The 19822-nt window shown below is 40.3% G+C and overlaps 1 protein-coding gene across 2 annotated transcripts in view; it reads left to right on the top strand.

The window, feature by feature from the left end:
- Positions 1-15897, top strand: part of TSHZ2 (teashirt zinc finger homeobox 2) — a 419605-nt gene extending 403708 nt beyond the window's left edge. For both annotated transcript variants that reach the window (XM_019726070.2, XM_019726068.2), the window contains exon 3: positions 8099-15897. In XM_019726070.2, the coding sequence (XP_019581629.2) occupies positions 8099-8100 (2 nt within the window). In that variant the 3' untranslated portion in view covers positions 8101-15897. The remainder of the gene's footprint in view (positions 1-8098) is intronic.
- The last annotated feature ends 3925 nt before the right edge of the window (positions 15898-19822 follow it).

Here is a 19822-nt window from a genome sequence, read left to right as displayed (position 1 = left end):
AGCCCACGCTCCAACCAACTGAGCCATCCGGGAGGCAGCTCAGCTCAAGGTGCCGTATTCCATCTTAGTTGCAGGGGGCAGAGCCCACCATCCCTTGCGGGACTCGAGGAGTTGAACCGGCAACCTTGTGGTTGAGAGCCCACTGGCCCATGTGGGAATCGAACCGGCAGCCTTCGGAGTTAGGAGCACGGAGCTCTAACCGCCTGAGCCACTGGGCTGGCCCTGTTTCTTTGTTTGTCTTGGGAAACTTATTTTTTTAATTATTTCCATTTTGCCCTCTCTGATAGACACTCAAAGTTGGTGATACAAGGTAGAGGTCCGCTTAAAAGATAGTTGCTCTGGCAATGATAAGAAAAACCCATCAGAAACTCTCCTACAGCTTTAGAGCTGTAGGCAGGTGACTGTCTGGTTTGTGTCATGAAGCATATATCATACATTTGAGACTCATGGTTGATTTATCACAAGTTACGCTTTAAAAGAGGAAGTTCAAAAGTTGAGATTTTCCAGTGTGTTGATTATGACCTGCGTGCCATCTCTATTTAAATGTTCCAAGGAGAAGACCATCAAGATCAATAACAGTATTGCCTCCCAGTCTTCAAGGGTCTAATCAAGCACAACCTTTCACAAAGAATTTGTGGTCTTGTGGGTACAAATCTGATGTCAGGAAAAATTAGTTTAGTGGTTAAGAGTAAAGTCTCTGAAATCTAGAAAATATATATTCCAATTAAATATTGGAATATTCCGTTCCACTTACTGTCATGTCACCTTGGATAAGTCACTTCAATTATCTAAACTTCAGGTTTTTTCCCCTGTGATACTGGATACCACTTTGGGTTGTTGAGATGATTAACGGAAATAATGTGTAAGTTGTAGGTCAAAAATTAACAGTCATGACCCAGATGCTACTAATATACAACCTTTAAATTATCATTGACTCAACCTCTTCAAGCTTTGATATAATTAAAAAAAAAAAAAGTCCCTCTCAACATTCATAAACTCAGCCACTTTGTTCTATCTGATTTATTTTGTGACCTCCTTCTCTAAGAACAATTAGTCTATTTTCAGTGACGGGAAAACTGCATGGAAGAAGGGAATTAAGAAAAGGCAAAAATACATCAGGTAACATTTTAAAAGATTATCCACCTACTCGCATGAAGCTGTGTCTAGCATATAAAACGTATGCAATACATTTCAGCAATGATTTTATTCATTCTAAGGATTGCAATTGGTCCACCAAAGTTTAAGGCTTTCTGCACACAGAGATTTCTCTTAGAAAAAATTAGGTGAAGCACTAAGGATGAAATTCAGCGGTGTAGGTAAGCCGATTTGGATTTTCAAATTGTAAAATCAATTTCAAAAATATTAACTGCAGGTTTCTCCCGGGATTGCGTGGTTACAAATCACTCATCTCCGTTTCCTTTTGGCTTCCTGTCAGACTCTTTTTTAATGATACATTTTATATATGTTCAGCATTTATATTTCACTCTTATTTTTGTCAGTTTTCAGAAGTCCTGAATTAGGAGTCAGGGGTCCTGACACCATTTAAATCCTGACCCCTAACTTAATCTCATGGAAGCAAATTATGTAAATTCCCTCAGTCTCAACCTTTTCATCTTTGGGCAACTACCGTGTTTCCCCGAAAAGAAGACTTAGCCAGACCATCAGCTCTAATGCGTCTTTTGCAGCAAATATTAATATAAGACCTGGTTATATTATATTATATTATATTATATTATATTATATTATATTATATGAGACCCGATCCTATATTATATTAAAATAAGACCAGGTCTTATATGAATGTTTGCTCCAAAAGACGCATTAGAGCTGATGGTCCAGCTAGGTCTTATTTTGGGGGAAACACGGTAATACTTATCCAATATATTTCAGAAGACAATATATATGAATGTGCTTTGAAAAAATGTAAATTGCTTCAAAATGGAAAAACAAATTATTCTTTGACGTTGAAAGGACTAAACATATGGTAAAGCTTCTTGGTATCCATGTATGTTTCTTTGGACTAATTTTTCTAGTCTCTTCGTTTTTTCTTTACATGTTGTAAATTGTCTCTTTGATAGAATTAGAGAAGTGAGGATTCCAGGTAAATCTATTTTTCACTTTGTGTCATTTTAGTAATAAATTCTTGAAATTTTCTTTTCCATATATGAATAGATAGACTTTCAACTTATTGTCTTTAGGGCTTCACTCACTCAACAAATATTTGTCAAGTACCTACTGTGTGCCAGACATTGGCATGTGTGCTTGGGATACCATGGTGATCAAAATGCAGACAGTCCCCACCTTCCCAGGGCTTACAAGCCAGTGCAGGAGGCAGACACCAAACCAAAAATCACATATATGACTATGTTTAGGAACTGCAAAGAGTCCCATAAGACAACATGAATGTGCGATGTTATAAAAAAGGAACTTAGTCAAGTCCAATGGGTAAGAGAAGACTTCTCTGAAGAAGTGACACTTAAACGGAGACTTTAAGGATGAGAAGGGGCTAGCCAAGCAAAGAACAAGAGGAATAGCATTCTAGGCAGAAGGAACAGCACCTGCAAAGACCCTGAGGCAAGTTTCAGGAGCAGTCAGGCCAGTGTTCTTGGGACATACCAGCGAGGGACAGAGACCCAGGCAAGGTCAGAGGAGTAGCAAGTCCCGATCGGGAGGAAAGTTTTAGAAAGATAAGGCGTTCCTTTCTAAGTGCAGAAGAGGTCACTGAAGGATAAGCTGGGAGGAAATGGGGAGTGACCACTTCAATCTATTTTAAGTTTTCAGAAGGTCACTTTGTTTGCTATATGGAAAACGATCGACTGGACAGAGTGGAATAAAAGAGAACAAGGGGAGGTTAGGACAGCCATAGGCGGGCGGGGAAGGGGGTGCAATACGCACAGGCTTGAACTGGGGCACGGGGGGATGGAGAGGGAAGGCGAGTTTGGCAAGGAATGTTATGCCTAGGTGTCAAGGATGACCCAACTTGCTGGCTGGAGCTATTGAGCAGTCTGAGCTTGCATTTCTTGTGAATAGAAATGTTGGAGGGGGGACAGACTGGGGGCAGGGCGATTCAAGCACCGTGTTTTTGCAAAAGTCACCTTCGAGGTACTTGTGAGATACTCCCATAGAGACATCAAGAAGCCAGTTGGGTGTATGGACTTGGAACTCACTGGCATCGGTATACAGATGATATTTAACGTTAACAGAACTGGCTGCTGCAGCCTAGAAAGGGCCTGTGTAGGGCAGAGGGAGGGGGGGTCTAGCCCTTTGCAGACACGTGCGGACATTTCTGAAGAAACATTTTATAATTTCCTCTTTACTATTCTGCAGTAAAATTCGTACAGCAAATGACCAGCCTACACACATAATTTCAAAGAGAAATCATCTTATGCTGTGACTGCACAGTAAGAAAGAGAAGGAAAGCATTCGGGCACAAGAATTCACTAGAACAGGCCTTCTCCCACGTGACCATGCCCGGGAATCACCTGGGTATCCTGCTGCAATGCAGATGGCGAAGCAGCAGGGTTGGGGTGGACCCGACACTCGACACTCGGTGTTTCTAACCGGTGGTGGCGGTGCCGCTGCTTTTTCCGGCCACATTGAGAGACGCGAGGTCCTCAGAGGAATCACGAGGCAGTGCAGCGTGGGCTCCTATGTGTTAGGTTCAATAAATACGGATCCGTTTGGGACTGTCGAGGGGGCATCTCAGAAATCAGCAGTTTTGCCAGAGGTGACTTGACTTTCTAAGACAGCAACTAACTCCCCTTAAAATTCCAAGTCACTCATAGTTTCTCTTTGTTTCCAAGACAGCTTTATGTCTGGAAAAGTGATGTGTAAGAAACTGCACGAAAAACTATGTGTTTATATGTAAACTAGAGTAAGGTTCTAGGCTCACAGTAACTGCAAAACCTTTTTCACCTGCGTCAACAGTTCTGAACCAGCGATCATTTTGCTGCCTCCCCCAAGGGACACTTGGCAATGTCCAGAGAGCTTCTGGATTGTCACGCTCCAGGGGAGGGGGATGATACTGGTGGGTAGAGGCCGGGAATGCTGCTGAAAATCCTACAGTGCACAGGACAGTCTCCCCCAACAAGGAATTGATGGCCCAAAATGTCAATAGAGCCAAGGTTGAAAACCCCCGACCTACAGAGAGGTTTTCAAAAACAGTGCAGGATGAGGGGCAATACCACTGTGTAAGAAACTGTCCCACACATTGCATGGTACCTAACCTCCCCAGCTGCTAGCCATCAGATGCTAGAGGTGCATAGCAGTCACAAAACATGCCCTGGGGACAGTATCGCAGGTCTGAGAAGAGCGGTGGAGAGCCGGGAGAGAAGAGGGCAGGCAGAACCCAGCGAGCAAGGGCTAGGAGAGCAGAAGAGTCAACCAAAAGGATTTGCCAGAGGGAATAAACATCGTAGCAGGGCCAAATGAAAGTATATATAATCCTGTGCATCTTATAGTGGCTCTGCCATTAATACAAAATAATTACCTCTTTTCGCCTGGCTTTCCCTCACAGACTCTCCTTAATGAACATTGCCAATGACTTTGTAGATACACAATTAAAACTTTTATTTGTCTCTGTTTTAGTTTTATAGTAGTAGCTCAACATATTAGACGGGGGGAAAAATACCCATGCAGCAGCAAAGCTTGACCTCAACTCCCATTGGAGAGGCAACCAAGAGTCTTTGCTTTCTGTTTCTCTTCGTTCATTCTCCACAGTTCATTCTGACAGGTGAGAAATAATAACACCAGTTCTCATTCTTCATCCCTGCATTTTCTAGTTTTAATTTTCTGCCAGGGTTTCATCTTTAGAAACAGAGAAAAAGAAGGTTTTTCTTCTTCTTTTAAAATAAAGAATAATAAGAAAGGGTATACTGTCCCAAAGTGCTCCAAGATTCAGGTCTCCTGTTTACCATTCTCTTCCGGTACAGGAACACTGACCTTCCAGAAGAATCTACCACTTCTATCAACCATAGTGGGATATGAGGAGCTCTCTCGGATGGAAAATAGTATCATAGCCAGGTTTTCATTGAAGACACTTGTATCTGGAATTTAACTGAGTAACTGTACTATACTCTTGGGGAAATGACTCTAGATTATTAATAATGCTAGTGTTTAACACATTACTATACCAAACCATCACAGGTAATATAAAAAGCAGTAACTTAAAAGACCAGAAGAATGGGATCTGAATACCCTACCTCCCACTTACCAGCCAGGTGACTGCAGGCCAAATGGCTCCCCCTCTCTAAATCTCCATTTCCTAGGCTGGAAAGTGCAGATGCTATGACCTCCTGTGACATTGTGACATTGATGGGAGGTGAGGCATGGACTTCGCATGGATAGCATGAAATAAACTCAGAAAATGTCGTTATCACTACAGCAGGATCCTTTCATGCTGAGACTCAAAAAAAGCCAAGTAACCTGAGTCAAGACTCCCAGACTGAGATTTTAGGAGCTGATCAACTTCCTTTGTGTTTGCACAAGAGTCTGTCATGAATGCGTTTTCCAGAAGATGATACTTAAGTATATTTGTGAGTGTTTTGTAGGGAAGAAAGGAGTTATCAAACAACTCTGGGAAGCAGTGAGTTAAATAAAGATATATTGTGTTTGGTTGGGTTGGGTTAATTGCAGGACTTCTCAGAGTCTTTAATATGCTAATGAGTATTGTGAATTTCCAAGAAGAGGACTATAATATAACAAGATTATTATTTTCTTTCTCCTTGCTCCCCTTCCCAGAGCAAGCTTTGCCCTAAGAGAAATCCAGACAGAGAAGTTTGGGTGTTGACCAAATCTGGAATGGGTTCAAGGGTAAACAATGAAACAAGGTTCTGTATCACCGATATCACATTAATATCATGACTGGAGAAAACGAGGGCCTCAAAGAGACGTTGTTTGAAAACACACCCCTCACCCAGGACTTCATCCTGCTTTACAATGGAAGGGAAGATAGACTTTGTCTCTCTTTTCTCTTCCTCTCTTTCCTTTCCTTCCCTCCCCCTACCTTCTGCTGCCGTTGCATTTTCTGGCCTCCACTTTCTTTCTATTTCTTTGACCCATCTCTCTTCTTCCAACGACATGGCCATTCTCCTTCAAGTTTCTAGACATGCCAATGGGTTCCAACGCAGTCAGAGGAAAGACTACTAGCTTTTGTCTCTGAAATGCAAACCTCATGTGGAAGGGAAATGGTGCCTTCCGCTGATGGTGCCCATCTGTAATCTACATCGAGTGGCCTGAGGAGGGTGTGGGGGCTTTCAAAAGGGAAGGCCAAAATTTAAAGCCATCCTCTGCTTTTTATTAGCTGTGTGACCTTGGGCAAGTCACTGACCTCTCTGAGACTTTTTTCCTCTTATTTTTAGACTGAGATTGTTTCAAGGGTTAGTTGTAACATGTGTAAAGTACGTGGAATTTGGTAGGTATATAGTAGCCTACCAAATTGTGAGTATTATAATCATACTATTTCTTACTAAGGAATCATTTCTAGTGCCTCTTATGATAATTTTGCACATTATTTTTCTACACACATCAAAAGCCATAGAATCTTCAAGTTGTCTTTATTCTTCTACTAGACACTTGGAAATTTTCCTTTTCCGAAAGACTAATTATATGTTAGGTCCAAGGTGTGTGTTTTTTTTTCTCACTAAAATGAGCACTACCATTAAATAATAAGATAGAATCCAGGAATGCCACCCAAATTGGGCTGATGGAAATTATATGCATTTCAACAGTAATCCAAATGGCACACATGTGAAAAAAAATACTCACCTAACTAATCTCCCATAGCAAAGCATACTTTTAAGTAGCACTTCCCCACCACAAAAATGGTCCTGTCTTTTTTTAAGATTTTTTTTGTTAGTTACCATTGACATATAATATTGTATTAGCTTCACATGTACAGCACAGTGATTAGAGTTTTATATCATTTATGAAGTAATCACTCTGATAAGTCTAGTACCTATGGAGAAAATGGTCCTTTCTTCTGACTCAGGAATTGCGCCCTTGGGAATGTAAGCTCAAGAGACTATAACCTACTGAAAGACGTTAGACACAAAGCTGTTCAGCACAGTGTTACATATTGCTGAATAAAACTGGAAGCAAATTAAATGTCCAACATCAGAGAATGGTTTAATAAACTCTGATGATGTACGTGATAAAACACACAGAGCTATTTATAATGGCGCTTGCAAGTGAAAAAATACAGACAGAAATATTACATCACTTACAACTATGTAAACCTAACAAAAATGCATGGACAAAGAAAACACTAGAAGGAAATACAGCAGAATGTGAATAGGAGTTCTCTCTGGATAGTGGGGCCATTGGTTAAATTTTTTTGTTTTTCAAAATGCTTTATAATAGAAAAATCATACATTATATTTTTATTTTATATTGTGGTGAAATGCACATTATATAAAATTTACCATCTTAATCATTTGTAACTGTATATTGTTGTGCAACCATCACCACCATCCATCGCCAGAACTTTTGCATCTTGCAAAACTGAAAATCTGTCCCCATTAAACAAGTCTCCATCCCCCATTCCCCACAGCTCCTGGCAGCCAACATTCTGCGTTGCGTTTCTATGAGTTTGACTACTTTAGGGACCTCATATAAGTAAAAGCATATCGTCGTTGTCATCTTATGACTGCCTCATTTTCACTTAACATAATGTTCTCAAGGTTCATCCATGTTGTGGAACGTCAGAGCTTCCTTCCTTTTTAAAGCTGAGTAATATTTCATTGTATGAATATGCCACATTTTGTTTATCCACCCACTCATCCATTGATGACCAGTTGGATTCCCTCCACTTTTTGGCTGTGGTGAATAACGCTGCTGTGAATGTGGGTGTACAAATATCTCTTCCATACATTACATTTTAAAGGGTTTTGTTTTATTTTCCTAAATTGGCTCTTCCTTTTTATGTCCCATTAACAGGTTATATCACACCCTAAACTAGACGTAACCCGGAGTCTATGCAGAACATTAATACCAATGAAATAGTATAGATGGGCAATTTGACTACGTGGGAGAAATAACCACTTGGGTTATTCCTCAGAAAATAATGCATCTTTTTTTGTTGTTCTGATTCCCATTACAGGACAAATGCCTTAGTTTCAACTTTCCAGCCTGGATGCCCCTCACACTGAGTTTTTCTTCATTGCACCACCCTGCTTCTGACATTGAACTCCTCCTGACACCCTGCTCTGAGAAGACTGCCAAAAAGAAAAAAAAGAAAAAAAAAAAAAAAAAAGGAATCACCCCAGCCATTTCTCTTCATCCTCGCTAACAATTTGGTAATGAAGTATTGATTTCCACTTCTCTGCTTATGGACGATAGATTTTCATTGATAAACTGCAATGGGGCTGTCTTGTCTCCACGGTCCCCTTTTCACTGTCACGAGAAAACAAAGTGCCACTGAAGAAAAATAATGACTGAGAACATTGATGTACTTATTTTGTCAGTTTGTAACACTTGACAGGAAAGGGTGGGGGGAGTATAAGTCTCCATAGTTTAATGTCCAAGTGGGCTGCACTAGATGTAGACTCTTGGAAGCTTACTTTTCATGGTAATGTCCATTTCCTATTTATAACCCCTCTGGGAACGTTTGTCTAAAGGAAATGTTTCTGTTCAGTGCAACAATTACGGTTGCACCTGGATTGCCCAGTCCTGCCCCTGCACTAGGGAGCCATTAATCACCGCAAAGTGGAAGAATTATTAAGTTAAACCAGAGTTTGAGCCAAGAAAACCTCTGAACAATGTTCATCTTCTGTGAAAGTTGTTCAGATAGTTAGGCTTAACCATGTTGCTGCCAAAGACTTTTTTCCCATGCAGTGGTGGGCATCTTTATTATCATCATGAGCCTAATTGGTTTAAAAAAAAATAGTTGTAAGCATGCACCACTGTCATATGAGACCTGCAAATTGGGAGAATTGGGGAAGTAGGTAAGATGCGGAATCGCAGTGAAAGCTCGATGATGAGATCATTGCAGGGTGGAAAGTTCAGCAGCAGCCTTTTCTGGTAATGTCTCCCCGTTGTTTATAGGCTCTAAAACACAGCTTAGCTTTAGAGGCAACAGAAAGCATGAAATAGGGTGTCCATTTTAAATGTGTTTCTGCAACTTTTTTCATTAAAACTTTGAGGGCCCAATTTTAATTTGTGGAATATTCCCGTTAATAATGAGATCTAATTAAGACATCCATTAAAAGCCCGTTAAAGTTAATTTAACGTAAAAATTCCAATAGAACTGTATTAGATTTTCTCCATTAAATTAACGTTATGGATTTTTAACGGATGTCTTAATTATACATTATTATTAACAGGAATACTGTATTACACGGATTAAAATCAGGTCCTAAGTCAACTTGGAAAAGCTAAGAGCATGTTTTAATATTAAAAGTCTTGCATATCTAGTGCACACTTTGGAAATGCAGGAGTAGATCTGTTTACTCTAGTTGAGCATTTTCTATACAACTGAAAGCAAACTTATAATAGATAAATCCATCATTGCATTTAAATAATGAATTTCCTTATTCTCAAAGAACAAATAAGTCTGGACTGTGTTGTAAACTGCTACTCAGCTATAGGTGAAATAGTTAAACTATTCTAGGCACAACACTAGGAACTAGATGACTTTGAAACAAAAGAAATATTTTTTGTTGTTGTTGCTTTAATTAGCAAGGTTATCACACACACACACACACACACACACACACACACACACAATGTCAAAACCAACAAAGTGAAGCCAAATATATCCTCTTCATCATTTCTCATGGAGGGTGCCTGTTGGAATTGTTTTGGAAATTTTGACATGATCCCTAAATTCAACATTGGGATTTAAAAAAAAAAAAAAAAAAAAAATCTTCTTATTTACCTCCTAGGGAAAGTGTTGCCCTTATGCCACATATAATAGCAAATTGCTTTTTTTATGGCATGCATAACCTAGATGGGAAAAAATATGGCGCTTCGGGGAAGGAGGGAAAAAGTAAATGAAGTTCCAGGAATGTCATTCTGAAGTAATGAGGCATGGACAGAAAATATACCCCTCACATCATCGGATTGAGATGGCAGTCGAAATAGCTTCATTGAAGTGTCAGCACTCATCCATCAATCAATCACCCACAAGGAAAAATAGCAACAGTACAACGGGGCGGCTTTTATGGGATTTACTCATGGGCATAGGGAACAGCAGCTCAAATGCAGTTCTGACATGAAAAGCAAGGTGCTGATATTATTTTTTATGATGGGAGGATCATAAAGTGAATTGAGAACAGCGAGGTCTGTCTTTGCTTAACCTATTCAACCAGAAATGAATGGAGCTCAACTGGAAAGGAACAGTCTTCGGATGGGTTAAGATTGAAGGGTGGACTCTACTGAGCACGGTCCTTCGACAATGAAATTCTATTAAAGGAAAATCAATGCATTAGCATTGGGGTTCTTAAAGCTGTTAAAAATTGCCTGCTCCAACCCAGGGTTATTAGACAAAGTTTCACAATTCAGATTCTGCCACAACCGTTCAAAAGCGCTTGCTTGAACTGGGGAGGGGGGCAGGGAACACTACAGTTCTCAACTCCATGGAAATAGTTTCCCTTCTAAGAAAGAAAAAAAATAAATCATCTGCTTCAACTTATAATCTACATGGTTTTGTTAGTGCACTTTCTATGGAGGGCTGGGGTGGGAGGCGAGAAACAAAAACATTGATAAAGTTGGTGAGACTCATGAATTGTCGCTTGGTAACCATAAATGTCACCACTGAGGGACAGCTGCTAATGTTCTTAGGAAACAAAATCTGGGCTCCCGCTGTGAAATACACACAATTCTGAGTATATTCCTAGAGACCAAACCTGTCTTCATTTGGCAAGTCCTGTGAGGCTTCTAGAAACTTCTTTCTGGAGGGAAAAACTAATATGGATTCAGGAGAATTTTTTTCCCTGCTTTCATATCATCCTTTTCCTCTCTGTTAATAAATGCAGTTCTGGTCAATGGAAACTTTACAAATAGAAAGGAAGAAGACATACAAATTACACTTGAGTATCTCCATTCAGGCCACCAACCCTTGGTATCAGTGAGGGTAAGGGATGGCCCTTCCTTCCCCATCCCCAATGTACCCAACAAATACTAGTGTGTACCTACTGTGTGCACCACACTCTCTAGGTGCCATGAGATACAACCACGAAGAATTCACACGACATCTTGGTCCTCCAGTTGTTATAAAAATAGCTGATACGACACACTCGGGGGAAGAGCTCACGTAAGGTCCAACTCCCCTCATGTCATTTGCGTTTTATTTCTGTTTTTCAAAATAATATTTCAGTATAGGGAGTTCTCCTTCTGAAAAGCATACAAGGAGGAAATAGCTTAAAAATAGGTCAAGGCCTAAGAGCAGAATATAATCATGGAATAAATTGGATAGCCCAGACAGTCCCCACAGAATTTCTTTAAGGTCACAAACAGATTTCTTAAAACTCACCCCCAAAATGTGCCTGCTTGGTTGTTTGAGTCTTGTATAATTAATGTCGCAGGCACAAGCCATGGAACGTAGTTGAAAAGCAGAAAACAAACAAATGAAATGACATGTTTGGAAAGCATTTAGGGGACTCTGGTTAAGCAGTGAGGAGATGTGTGTGAGTGTGTGTGCGTGTGTGTGTGTATTCATACACAGATATGAATTTCACTGTCATTTTCCAGGGTCCATGGACAGTGCCACAGTAAGAGTCTATGATTTTCTGAAATTGTTCACAGTAAACCCAAAGATTACAAGGCCTTCAGATGTGCTTGCATTCTGCTGCTCTTCCATCTGTCACTTCCCAGGTTATTTGTGTTCAAAACTTTTTCATTGGGTTTCATTTTTTAAGCTTGTTAAATGTTTTTCTTTTAAAAAAAAAAAAAAGTACATTAAAATGTCATTTTCACATTATCTTCTATTCTCTGAAACAAGAATAGAAGTGTGTTAATGAATGCTGAAATAATAGTAATAATAAGGAAATATATTGAAGGCTTTACACACACACACATATACATTGTACTTCTAAAGAGCAATAAAAGTAGTATCTATTTTGAACATGCATTAGGCAAAAAAAAAAAAATTACAACTGAACTTTCAGTTTATTTTTTTTTCCCCTGTGAGATGTTAAAATGCTAATTTCATTTTCTCCTTTCCTATATGTGGTACTTTCTCAAAATATCCATGAAATACTTTTAGGCAAAGAATGATCAGGAGACAAAGATACAAATTTCCATCCCCCCAGCCAGAGAGACATGTTTTTATTGTACAGAAGCATGAAACATTTCGGAACTTGTGAACCACCTTTAGAATTTCTACAGGGGGATTTTACCTCTTCATCCAAAGTCAAAGCCACTTATCTCCTTTGGTTTCCTGTGACAGCTTCAGAGGCATATGCAGATATACAATTTCCAGGCTCTAGTTAATCTTCTTCCAATAGTTATGAACAATGGGCTAACAGGCGTGGCTGTTTCTCCAAAAATTATTCATGCGCAAGGCAACCCAAAGCTTCAGGGAAAACTAGAAATGTTTTATGGATTAGAAAAAGGCTGTTTTAAAATGCTAGTACCAGGTGGAACGCTATGTCTGCAACAGGACTGTGCATTTCCTTTGGAAAAATACATTGCAAGTAAAAGGGCTCTTCCAATTGATGGCACCACGATCTGACACCTTTCAGCACACAAATGATTTTACCAATAGCCAAATGATTATCATGAAGGCCTTTAAAAAAACAAAACAATCTGTTTCAGGAAGACAGATTAAACACTCATAGCCCTTTGTACGATGTTTATCTGCTTAAAACCACTTTTGGAACTGCAAATAATAACCCTTTTGTGAGAACCCCCAAGAGAAGTTGCAAAACTTGAACAAATGCATTACTTAAAAAAAAAAAAAAAAATCTACCACTCCCTTCAGCCCCTCCAGAAAATGAATTTCAGTGTGTTCAACTGAATTATCTTGAACCTGAAACCTACATCTGGATATCTGTCCCCAGGCAAAGGCTTATATTTACAGAACTTGAACAATCATACAATTATATCTCAAACGTGAAGACTTTGTACAGTAATATTTTCACTTTCTAAATGACCCATATAACACCCAGGAATTGTAAATGTGTATGTATATTTTTAAAACACACAGAATTCAACCAGTCTGCAGAGAAGACGTACAAACTCTTCCTGTCCTGCGTTGAGATAAATACTACGGAAACATTCCAGTTTTACAATACAATATTTTGGCTTATGACACATCAGATGCTAGAATGTGCCGCCATACAAGTCAAAAAAAAGCTTACATATAAAACAATTCTCATCTGGCTCAGGGTTCCTAAATGTCATAATATCTCGGGATACAATATTACATTTTGGTCTCTGATATGCTGGGATCTTTCTAATCTTTTCCAACTTTGATTCCTAACAGCCCAGTACTGTCAGCATGAATCATAAACTCCCACATCCCTTCAAAATCAAGAAGGGTAGCTGACCGTACAGTCTCTCTAATGGTCAACCAGTTTTTGCTCTGCAGAGTACTTGTAGCTTTTTAGAAATTTTGGCATGAACCACGTTTACATTATGTATTTGCCCCCTTGAGTTAATTCCAGATTTTTTTTTTTTCTGTTGAAAAAAAGGCAGTGGGGGAGGTAGGGCGGAGTGAGTTGGGAGAATTACATTCATCCTTGCTCTGATGGAAAGTGTTTATTTGCCAGCAAAGAAAGGCAAACACGTTTTTATATTAGGAAAGCAGATTAGTCATTTTCAAAGGAAAATGACAACAACTATACCTGTAGAATATTTCTGTGCAAGCGTACTAATTTTCTATTGCCTGCATGCTGTATATAGTACATCTGCCTGTATACTCGGAGGAAAACCCAGGCTGCTTTCCTTGTGTACAATGCAGCTTGGATGGCTGGGAACGTAAGCCTTCCGTACATTTTTATACTGTACATGTTTGTATATACTAACTATATCACCATGTATGAACACAGATTTTGTTATATTTGCTTGTTTCTGTTTCCTACCAAACTGGCCCACAATGGAGATTCTTTTGTATAGAAAAAAAAAATATGCTTGTAATTTTTTCCAGATCATTCTCTTTCAAATAGCTTATGAAAGAAATGAGATCTGAGTTTACAAAGAAACTCTAAGACCCAAGTTTGTCTGTCTGCATGAGTCCCATCCAATTACTGGACCTAGGGAGGAACCAACGACCTAATTCAGAGTTTTCCTTTAAAGGCATGCTTTACCCCTTGGGAAAACCTCACACACATCCATGTACAATGGTCCTCTTTGTATTTTATCTAATAGTGCCTGAAATTTTTTTTAATGTCTTCTTAGAGGAAGAATTCATAATTGTCAAAATTTGAAACATTAGCTTAATTTTGTTTTTATGACCTCGCAATTCTTCTCCTTATTTATTCGGTTGCTGTTGTAATGGGGCCGCAGGCCATTCCTGACATCGGCGTGTTCTTCTTCTGCATTAAGGATGTTTTTAAAATTATAGAGATTATTGAGCCAACAGGCTGTTTTAATCAAAACCATGTTTCACTTGTTTTTGATGATTATAAATTGTCCTTGCAATTGAAAAAAAAAAAGTTTTCTGCTAGGAAAATTATACCACCCTGTGGCCAAACAGATTCATCACAGATAGGCATCTGTGCCCACTTTTCTGGGATCTGGAAAATTCTTCCTTTGGCTGGCCACACTTACTTTTATTCCCCATCAACCCGAACGCGCTAGTGCCCAAATGCAGTCACTATTTGCAAATTTCCAAAGGTTTGGCTGAGTCGTCACTGCGCAAAAAACAAACAACCCAGCTGGAAATGACGGCTTTCCAGCTTAAAAAAAACACAGGGATTTTCAGAAAAGGTGCTCCTGCTTTTGTCCCTTGGTGCCACCATCCTGTCATCCCTCCTAATTATAAACAATCTGGTCTTGATATCCCATATCACTTAAATCAGGTTGAAAGAAACATTTGGATGAGTCCTTTGTAGAGTAAAAATGACTTGGTTTGGGTGCATTCAAGGTATATGCCTGTGTACGATGCTGCAGCATTGAAATTACCTCTAAAAGAGGAGGTTTTTTTAAAAATATAATCTTACCACTAGAAATAGATTCTGATGGTGGAGATTAAGAAAACCCTTAAATTATATCACTGAAGCCATTATTTTTTACATCTAAAGAGCTGTGTGTTTTTTTTTACAGAAAATCATTCTACTTTGAGAACTGTAATTAAAGCCCTAAATAATAGATGCTACTTCTTTTAGCTATTGTGAAAAAATACTAACAACACACTTGCCAAGGTTATATGGAGCCCCTCATTTCCATCAAAAAGGTTTCTATAAGTGTATTATTTACATTTTCCAACATGATAACTCTTTCCTTTGTGACAAAAAAAAAAGTCTTTTTTTTTCTTCCCACTCAGCAGTTATTGGAAATAGACTGTTCCCATCTGAAACCTTATCGTAATTTGCATCAGGAAACCCAACTGCCGACATTAAGGACCTGGGTGTGTTCAATTATGATTTTGCTGGAGGCTGTCCCTCATTTTAATGCTGCAGATATTGAACCACCTTTCTGAAACCTAGCTCATACTGTAGAGCGCAGACATGCCTCTCAACACCATTAGCTTTGCAAATGGCTTCATTTCAGTCAACGCCGACTTCCGCTTTGGCCAATTGAAAAAATGAAAATTAAAGGAGAGAAGAAGAAGAAAAAAAAAAAAAACACAGATGCACTTAAAACATGAAAAGAATTATTTATATGATAAAAATATATTTAGATTTTCAAAGCACAAGACTGAATAGAAGTGCTCTTTTTATTCTTTCTGAAGATGTTACTGTTAAATGTCTTTCTACATCAGGCTTAATAAATCTGTAATGACATTTGATGGATTGATTTCTGCCTATGTGTGTTTTTTAAAGACAGCAAGAGAGAAGGGAGGCAAGGGAGAGGGGAAAGAGGGAGTGGAGGAATAGCACTGACCCACCCCCACCCCCGGCAGGGGAGAGGGAGCAAGCAAGGAGATATTGGGTGGGCCTCTCTGTTGCTGGGACCTGCGGAACCATCTCCAGTGGATTTTTTTTTTTTATAAACGCCAGCACCCCTTGCTTGGTTTCTGGGCTGCCTTTGCATGCTCTCAAATCTGGTCAGCTTGTAATTTATGATGTAATCTCAGCAGAGGCTGTGGGCAGCTGTCTCACAAATTCAAGGATGCAAGGCAGAGAGGGCAGACATAATTGAGACAGCCAGGCCTTCTCCACCTCAGAGCAATGGGCCTGCTCGACCCTCGGTTTCCCTGTGTCCCCCCTGCATGTCCTCGGATGTGCCAGGAGAATCGGACCATGTTTCACACACAAGCTGCCCAAGCACATGTGGATGCCCCACCAGATATGATCTGTCATCTGCAGAGCCAGCTTACAGTGTCCGTGTTGCAGGCTGCCGGAGACCCACACTCGTGACACTGCAATGGCTACGGTATCACCTGTGAGCACCACTTCATGGACCTGGCCCGTCTCCAGGCCATAAAATATGAGCAGCCAGGCTAGAGAAAACCAGACAGGTGAGGAAAGGGGAGGCGCAAAGGTAGAGTGTTGGGATAAGCAGTGTGGACCCAACCAGAGTTCTTGGTCTTCATTCACCTAGTGACTTTTTATTGAGCTGCTATTCTATGCTGGGTCTGAGGCTGACACTGATAAAGCAATGTGACGACAGTTGTGAGAACTGGATCTAGAGTCAAACTTACGTGTTAAAATCCGGGCTCTGTCCTGTGTTATCTCTGTCATCTAAGGCAAGAGTCAAGGAAGAACAGAACATCATGAGGGGAGGGGGATAGTGACTATAGCAGCATGGAGGTGGCCCCCAACCAACCTGAGACATCACAGAGGATTCCTGAAGGAAGCAATGTTGAAGATCACTTCTCAAGGGAGCATTAGAAGGACCAAAAGTATCTAAGACCCGTAACCGCTTCCTTCCCCACCACATCCACAAGCCCTGCTGCTTCTCACGTCAACATCCAAGTCCAGCTGTTCACTGTATATCTACCTGGTCTTCTACCTGGTCTGTAAACCATCCATCCCAAATCCACTCTCCGTACAGCAGCTGGAGTGGTCTTTTAATACCATAAATCATTTCATGCTATTTTGCTCCTAAAGACCAAAGGTAGGCATACATTTTCTTTGACGGGTCAGAGAGTCAATATGGTTAGCTTTGTGGGCGATCCGATCTCTGGGCCAACATCTCCACTCTGCCATTGGACTGAAAAGCAGCCGTGGACAGCAGTAAACAAAGGGGTGTAGCTATGTTCCAATAAAACTTTATTTACAAAAGCAGGCAGCAAGCTGCATGTAGCCCAAGGCTCACGATTTCCAACACCTGGGTTTCTATTTGTCTTAGACTGATTTCCTGTGGGCCTGGAGATGAGGATGTAGTTTCTATCGGAGGGGAAGCCAAGAAACATAGGCAGTGGGATAGAGAAGGGAAGGAAGCAAATAAATGGGCTTTAAGAACAACCACCACCATGGGCAATGGGGCCCAGTCCCACTGGGAACTCTGGGAGACAGGGCAGACATGCCTCAGGTGTCCTGCTTAAGGGTGAGAGAGCTGGGGTGTTTATACGCACCTCTGCTCAGTTATTAGTGGAGGGCTGCTGCAGGGTAAGGTAGGGCCTAACCCCTGTGCTTCCAATCTGCCCAAAGCCTTCGACAGGTAGGTGTCAGTGGCCAGAGAAGACCCTGAGGCCCCATCACAGGTGCTTGGAGCTGGAAATAGAGAGGAAGGACAGGCAGGCCAAGGGCTAATGCTGTGGGACATACGTAAGGCTCCAATCGCACCCCATCTCGTCGGTAAAGTCCAAACTCGCCCCCACGCTTGTCTGGTCGTTTCCCTGCCTATTTCCCACTTCCTTCTTGCACACCGAGCTCCAGCTACACTGCCTTTCACAGTCCCTAGAAGACACCACACTGTTTCCTCTCATGCGAGGGTGTCATCTTGTGTGCTTCACATCGCCAGTATTTCAGCTTTGAGGTCACCTCCTCTGAACGGTGCTCCCTGATGCCCCATCTAGAGCACCCTGCTTTCCCCCAGCGCCCTGATCACGAGCTGTTGTTGTCGCAACCATTTCTGCATTGTCAGTGACCCCCAGAGGCCCCATGGGAAGGCAGACACTAACCTGTGTCTCGTTCGCACATGCCCAGTCTGGAGCATAGCATCTGGCATGGAATGGGCGTCCAGCAAATATCTGTTCAATAAATGAATGCCACTTTCCTGGAGTCCTGGAACACCCCAGTCACTTGCTCTGAACTGTCCCCTACCTTACTCCTCCCCACCCACTGCCAGAATCGTCCAACATTCACTTCCTCTGTCATACCCCCAACGCAGTGATGTGTTTCTTAAGGACTTCTTGGGATGAAAGACCACGACTGACTGGATCTAGGAACATACTATTGAGCCACCCTAACTTTCTGGACGACCAGGAGCCTCCATGAGATCCACCTGAGTTACCAAGTGTGGTCTCGGGGAGTAGCTAAGAGAGGAAGAAGTCAGGGTGTGAGGTCCTGCACCCAGCAGCTCGCCCGAGCTTGGATCTAGGGGTGTCTTTGCTCTAAAGCCAGGGACTCAAGGCGCAGTCTCAGAAGTCCAAGAGCAGAAGGCAGACACAGGCCCCGGGGAAGCCAAGACGCAGCTCCCCATGTAAAAGGGGTCAGAATGGACGAACTGAGGTCTTTCAATGAGCCCCAAGTGTATCCAATTCATCATACATCTTGCACATTGCCGATCGGAACCTGTATTCAACAAATTGAGCTTTTAAAAACATTACAGTTGTATCGACTTCTTTACTAAATGCATGTATTGCCTTCTCTAAAAATTAAAGAACAAATAAAAAGAGTGGGTCAATAAAGCCACAAAAACAAATATGATGAAGAAATGTCCCTGTTAGGTATAAAATATATATACTAGAAAGTTATAATAATTTTTAATTTTTTTAAAATTCAAGTTTATAGGGGTGACAATTATTAGTAAAGTTACATTTGTTTCAGGTGTAAAATTCTAAATGCTGGACTGGCACAAGAGTGAGCAAACAATTCCATGCAAAACAAAATAATGCCCAGGAATATGTTAAATGTTTAAAAAATTTAGCACATTATAAAAATAGAACTTTAAATTTGTAGAGAAAAGGTACCTTAATAACCAATAAAATAGTTCTCAGACAATTGGTAAATGTTTCAGGAAAAAAAGTAAGCTAAATATCTATTTTGTGCTATGTATTAAACTAAACTTCAGATGAGTTAAAGAATTAAATCTAGAAACAAAATCATAAAACACTAAGGAAAATATAAGTAAATAGTTTCACCTGATATCAGGCAGGGAAGTTGTTTCCAGGAACAAATACTAAGGAAGAAATCATAGGAACTAAAATTCTAGGAGTCAAAAAAAACAATACAATGAAAAGTCACAAATTGGGGGGAAATTATTTGTATTAATATATGATTCATGGTGACTGGCATAATTCATGATATAAAGAGTGTTTCTATACCTCTAAGAAAAATGAATAATGTCCAAACTGAAAAATTTTGGCAAAATTTATGAACTGACACCGTGCAAATAACTACAAATGCTTAATGAACATTCAAGACAATATCAAGTGACGGTAATAACTAAAGAGACATGTATTAAAACAAGAAGAAATCATTTTCACTTATCAAATTGACAAAAATAAAACACAATGTTTTCATTATGAGAGAGAGCTCCGGGAAGAGACAGCCACACATTGCTCTGCGAGTGAAAATGGATAGGAACTTTCCGGAAAATGATTAAGCAGTAT

The sequence above is a fragment of the Rhinolophus sinicus genome, linkage group LG13 (assembly GCF_036562045.2).
Source record: "Rhinolophus sinicus isolate RSC01 linkage group LG13, ASM3656204v1, whole genome shotgun sequence".
NCBI lineage: Eukaryota > Metazoa > Chordata > Mammalia > Chiroptera > Rhinolophidae > Rhinolophus > Rhinolophus sinicus.
This window is presented reverse-complemented; position numbering and strand designations above follow the sequence as displayed.